At 39.8% G+C, this 6687-nt stretch overlaps 1 protein-coding gene across 1 annotated transcript; it reads right to left on the bottom strand.

The window, feature by feature from the left end:
* Positions 2868-6342, bottom strand: LOC8079315. Its single transcript, XM_021449490.1, has 2 exons — positions 6229-6342; positions 2868-6090 (listed from the first exon to the last, which is right to left on the bottom strand). The coding sequence occupies exon 2, from the start codon at positions 6034-6036 to the stop codon at positions 5623-5625; it is 414 nt and encodes a 137-aa protein (XP_021305165.1). The 5' UTR covers positions 6037-6090; positions 6229-6342; the 3' UTR covers positions 2868-5622.

Below are 6687 nucleotides of genomic sequence, written 5' to 3'. Positions count from 1 at the left end.
TTACACGACTCGAATCGGCGTCAAGAACCTTGAAAGGTCTTCCACACGCGCACGCTGGTGCAATCTATGACGATCAGTGTGAGGTCGGGGCTTCCCATATCGGTCCTTGGGGGGGGGCGGACATGGTAGTCGGTCCGACAGTTGTGAAAAATTTTTGAATTTTACTACTGTAATATTTTTGTTTTTATTCGACAAACATTGTTCAATTATAGAGTAACTAGGCTTAAAAGATTCGTCTCACGATTTACAGATAAACTATGCAATTAGTTTTTATTTTCATCTATATTTAATGCTCCAAGTATATGCCGTAATATTTGATGTGACAGAGAATCTTGAAAAGTTTTTGGTTATTGATGGAAACTAAACAGTTTGTGCTTTCGGAGGCCTTGTTTAGATCCAAAGTTTTTTTAGATTTTGGCACTATAGCATTTTTGTTTTTATTTGACAAACATTATCTATTTATGAAGTAATTAGGCTTAAAAGATTCGTCTTGTAATTACAGACAAACTGTGCAATTAGTTTCTGTTTTCATTTATATTTAATGTTTCATGCATGTGTCGTAAGATTCGATGTGACGAAGATTTTTAAAAAATTTTTTTTAGGGTGAAGTAAACAAAGCCTAATATTGGGTGTACCTATGCGGAAGATTGGGGCTGATGGTTGGCCCGCCAACGCTCCATTAACTTGCGGACAACATCTTTAATAAGGTCTTGTTTAGTTGTGAAAATATTTTAGATTTCACTACTGTAGCACTTTCGTTTGTTTGTGGTAAATATTATTTAATTATAGACTAACTAGGATCAAAAGATTCGTCTTGCGATTTATAGACAAACTGTGTAATTAGTTTTTGTTTTCGTCTATATTTAATGCTTTATGCATGTACCGCAAGATTCAATGTGACGTGAAATCTTAAAAACTTTTTGGTTTTCAGGTGAACTAAAGAAGGCCGAGGACAAATTGTACACAAGTTGGAAAAAAAACAATGCGGTGGTGGCGCATTCAAAAACGGATGCATTCAAAGATGGTACGCATGTGGACATGTGGTGGCGGATGATGCGGCAAGTGGAAATTTCTTGGAAATCTCTTCAAGTGGCGGGCGCAGCAAGAAAGGACTATTTAGGTACTACTTTCATACATGCAATAGATATATTCACGGTTAAAGCGTTGAAAGTTTGAACAAAGTTATTGAAAAAATAATATTTATAATAGCAAATAAGTAAATTATGAAACTATGTCTTCGACGGATTTACTGGTATCTAGTATTTAGTATATGATAAATATTAGTGATTTTTCATATAAATTTAAATTTAATATACTATTTCTAGAATTGCATCCGGCTTTGACGGAGTAATTTGCGATAAATAGTCACCTACTACAAGTTGGTTGAGCTTTGAGCGGGTAAGCATCTACTAGTAGGACATAGACAGGTACGTAGGTCTTGCTTAGATAAAAAAAAATAGATTTTAATACTATAACATTTTTATTTTTAATTGACAAACATTGTTTAATTATAGAGTAACTAGACTTTAAAGATTCGTCTTGTAATTTATAGACAAACTGTACAATTAGTTTTTATTTTTATCTATATTTAGGGCTCTATGCATGTGTCGCGAAATTCAATATAACAGAGAATTTTTGGTTTTTGGGTGAACTAAGGCCTTGTTTACTTCCAGAAAATTTTGCAAAATTTTTCACATTCCCCGTCACATCGAATCTTTAGACGTATATATGGAGTATTAAATATAGACGAAAATAAAAACTAATTGCACAGTTTGGTCGAAATTGACGAGACGAATATTTTGAGCCTAGTTAGTGCATGATTGGACAATATATGTCAAATACAAACGAAAATGCTACAGTGCCTGTTTTGCAAAATTTTTTGGAACTAAACAAGGCCTAAACAAGCCCGTAGTGGATGACGTTGCGTGCAAGGAAAACTTTCTTGTTTTCTAAGGATGATTCTTGATGAGTTGTTCTAAACAACAATAATAAATGATAGGATTAGGTTTGCTTGAGATTATCTTGTGACAAATCAGCAAACACTATTTTTAGTCTCTTTGAACAGGACAAAGTCTTGTTTAGTTCTAAAAAGATTTGGATTTCGATATTGTAGCATTTTCGTTTTTATTTGACAAGTAATATCTAATCATGGACTAACTAAGCTTAAAAGATTCATCTCATGATTTACACGTAAACTGTGTAATTAGTTTTTGTTTTCATCTATATATAATGTTTTATGCATGTCCCAAGATTCGATGTGATAGAAAATCTTAAAAAGTTTTTGGTTTTTAGTTGAACTACAAGAGGCCAAAGTCTCAAGAGTCGTCGCGTACCTCTTTATGTCACTGAAAGCATTATTGCCCCTGTGGACCCGGCAATAATCGGTGCGACATGCCCGCGTGACCCACGCCGCTGAATAAATGGAATTGTTAAAAAGATAGTTCTTGCGAATCAGAAAGCTCAAAAAATGTGATAGAAATTTCCAGCATCACAAAAACAGTAGATATGGTCTGGGCATCCCATCATCTCATGTCACTTTGTTGGTCTGTGGTGGCGCCCAGCAGATAGCGGTTTGGCGGAGATGGATGCACGTCGCCCGCCGGTTTTGTCCTGTACAAGTCTGATGACAGGGGCACAATAAAGCACTGCAGCATGTAGACACAAATTGCACTCTAAAGCATCTTATCTTATTACTCCCTCCGTTCTAAACTATAAGCGCTGCTCGTTTTATACGTAGCTGTTAGAAAAGCCTTGCACCTTAAAAGTGGAGAGGGGTATTTTGGAACGAGACAGAGTAAACGGAAGTTGTGATTTGTGAAGCAAAGTACATATATACCAAAAGCATGAGAAGAATGACATAACAAAAGTGTGAGCAACAAGAAATAAATGCACTGAATTACAGCATAGGCACAACACAAAAGACTCATTGTTTAACAAATAGCAGTCCCCTGCATATCTTACAACTTTATTTATCTGGACTCATGTGGAATTCGAAAACAGCAAGAGTGAAATTTGCAACAGCAAAGAGAAGTACCTGACCATCGCGGAGACCGACCAAGCAAGCCACATAAAGCACATACTACATAGAGTTTGTAGGTACATAGATATCCCATAATGCAAACATAACTTGAGCCTAAACCACATACGTAAAATCCTTAATTGACGTTTGCCACCACGCAGCACTTACCTTAGGCTACAGCGACCACACGTTAGACCTGGGCCAGCTAGATTTTAAAATATCCTGTCATATTCAAAATGTATCTTGGCCTTTTCTCTTCCACTCAAAATAGTTTTGAAAAGCTTTCACCTTTGCTGTCAGCTTGCCGGCTAGCATCAATAATAGCTTCATCGTTGTCGTGTATTCGCTGGTCCTCTGCAAATCCGCTGCTGTGCAGTTGTCTCCCTTTATTCTACCTGGTGTTCTGTCCATTATCAATAGATGCTGGATTTCCACGAAACTTCCACCCCATCAATTCATTATTCCAATAGCTATGCATCGACAGCTTTTATGCATGACAGAAAACAATGATGTTATTCTCCAGAAATTGCCCACTGAGTACAGTTATCTGTATCCTAATAAACTCAAACAGGATGTCACTTTCTGCCGTCCTCATTCCCTCGTTGTTCAGCATTCCACTCCATTTTACCTATACAAACCACCTTCATTGTTCAATACATGTCCGCTTCGGTACTTCCTTGGGCAGAGTAGATATGTTCAAGATGGGAAAATATGGAACATGCATGACCACCAAATAAATCTACTTTTTATGCATGGAAGATATCTGTGTTCCAGCAAGTATTCTGATTGTTTCACAAAGCTTCCTTGAAGTTAATAGAACCCACCAGTTGATATATTAGCAGATGAATGACAATGATTGCGCTATAGCCTTAAACTCGCAGAGAGATTGACCACCATATAAACTTCAAACTCCTAAAACGATACTCATGTGGAAGCATGCAGATTGTTCATGAAACCTCCATGAATAATTCTCTTGGTTCGGATCTCCATTCTATTCTCTGCTACAAATGTCCTTCATTCTTCAGATGCATGTTTTCTTCATGGTGTGATTGGCAAAATAATTTGTTCAAGAGGAGTGAATACCACCAAATAAATCTGCTAGCTCGTAGTCATGGAATATATCTACTCCCACCAAGCATAATGAATGATTCATGAACCCTTCTTCAATAACTGAATACAGTTCAGTGACTAGTATTTCTACCTTGTTACATCCAGGCAGAGTAACAGTGAAGCTCTTTTATAGTGCTGAAATATTTTCGAAGAAACAAGGACGCTCATGCTCTCAACTTCTCAAGCATACTTGATGTTCAACATGTTGAATCGAGGCAGAGTACCAGGATGACATTTGTGACAATGCTGAAATCTTCTTGAAGAAATAAGGAAGCTCATGCCTTCAAGCATAGCAATGTGTTGCCTAATGCTTCAAATTTCTTGGATTCATTGGAGATATTGGTCATACGTCGAACAAAATTATTTGTTTTGAATATCAGTGTTGCAGCTGCTAATTGATGAACTTGCAAGGTTGATATCATACGATCATGAAATAATGATCAATATCATAAACTGCTGTGTGTTGCTTCTTTGTTCCTTCCACTAATTTGTCATCTTCTTCAGCTTTCCTCCTCTGTTCTGCTCTGAATCCCAAGAACGAAACACCATATGGAAGCATGCATGACTACCAATATGATATAAACCCATTTTCTTTTCATGAAGATATTTGGATTCCAGCATGTTTCTTGAATGATTCATGAAGCTTTCTTCAAGAAATATGAACAAACTCATTCTTTGGAACATATCTATAATAGGTAATGATTCAACCAGTACCTCAAACTCAGACGAGATGTAGACCACATCTTGAGAGAAGCAGTGCCATGCATACCGGAATCACTGATGGAAGTTTAGATCTTGGTACAGAAATGAATTCTAGTACTGTCCGCCCTTCGCCCTTGCATCTTTGCTTCTTCCATTCTTCTGTAGTTGTACTCCTTAGGTTCTTCAGATCTTCAGTCTTCCTCCTCTCTTCGTCTGCTTCCTTGCTACTCCCAGCCTCCTTTTGATCTGCTCTCGATCGCCATGATTTGAGGTTCACAAATAAACCTCCTTGTTCACATGTAGTCTCCATATATTCCATATACACAGATATCCTCTGTATCAATAGCTCTACTACTCTGCCCTTGGTCTCCCCTTTTCCTGATGCAATTAACTCCCGTGCTGGAGAACTATCCAGCATACTTATTACTAGATGAGACCGAAAATTTCTTCTCTTGGTGAGAACACGCACAATTAGAACACCAGAAAGTCCAATTTGCGGCAACCCAATAAGCTTAGTTGTCGTCATCATCTTCTCTTTGACCCGCAGCAGAGCAAACCTGAGAGATTTCCCCTGCCATCGGGCACAGCAGCAGCGGATCTGGTCACACCGAGCTCCAGATCTGGCAGTCTGTCCACGCCGGCAAGCTAAAACAACCGAAGTGACAGCAAAAATGGTGGAAAGGGGAAGAGAAAAAGCCAAGAAATTAGCAATTAGAGAACAACCTAGATGGCCCTGGGATCTAACGCGCGGTGCCGAAACAACGGTATGCGCCATGTGGTGGCAAACGAACTTAGTTGGAGTCTGCTTCCTTGACCGCGGCGGCCGGTGGCGCCGCCGCTGGCAGGACAGGCTTCTCGTCGTGGACGAAGAAAGCGTAGAAGCCGCCACAGGAGGTAGCCGCTGCCATCGACCAGACAAGAATTTTGACGGGCAGGGGCATAATCTCAGCGACTTTGTAGCTGAACATGACCGTAAGGAGCGTCGTGAGGCTCCAAACCCCAGCCTTGACCGTCGCGCGCTTGGGGGAGTGGCGATCCAACTGCTCGTAGTAGCGCAGGCAGGCGAAGAGGGCCAGCAGGTCGAGGTAAGATACCACGACGAAGGTGACGGAGCCAGCGTCGCCGTTGGAGCGATAAATCGCCATGCCGGAGTTGAAGGTGAGGAAGAGGAAGCCAAGCACCGTGAGCCAAGAGAAGTCGGCCATCGCTGCAGGCGGCGGTGAGCTCTAGTGCTCGGAATCAGCCAGCGTCTTTAATACCTGGATACATCAGAAAGGAAAACCGTGTCGATGAACAACGACGGAGAACGCAAGGCCAAGCCGCTTCGCCGGCGTCGCTCATCTGCCGATGCGAATTCAGAAGAGTGAAAAAGTAGGATGGAGGTGCTGCCTGTTTACCTTCGGACCTCCCGGCCTAGCTGCGGCGTCAACTGAGCACTGAGGACAGCAACTGCGTTTATACGGAGCACGGAGGACAGCAACTTCTCCTCTTCCGACTTAAAAACGTCGCTGTTTATATTGTTGATAAAAAATTTTTGCGTGTCACCGTTAGATGTGTTAGAAGGATGTCGAGACAGATTTTTAGAAATTAATAAAAAACAAATTACATAGCTCGTTTGGAAACTGCAAGATAAATCTATTAAGCATAATTAATCTGTCATTAGCACATGTGGGTTACTGTAGCACTTAAGACTAATCATAGACTAACTAGATTTAAAAGAATTTCTCTCGCGATTTTCAACCAAACTGTGTAATTAGTTTATTGTTTTATCTACAATTAATGTTCTATGTATGTGTTCAAAGATTCGATGGGATGGATGAAAAATTTTTAGAAGTAAAACTAAATAGGGCCTATAT

Source organism: Sorghum bicolor, chromosome 10 (assembly GCF_000003195.3).
Source record: "Sorghum bicolor cultivar BTx623 chromosome 10, Sorghum_bicolor_NCBIv3, whole genome shotgun sequence".
Lineage (NCBI taxonomy): Eukaryota > Viridiplantae > Streptophyta > Magnoliopsida > Poales > Poaceae > Sorghum > Sorghum bicolor.
This window is presented reverse-complemented; position numbering and strand designations above follow the sequence as displayed.

What these genes read in the sequence shown, in the direction of transcription:
- LOC8079315 (XM_021449490.1), bottom strand. Translation starts at nt 6,036, where the DNA reads ATGGCCGACTTCTCTTGGCTCACGGTGCTTGGCTTCCTCTTCCTCACC.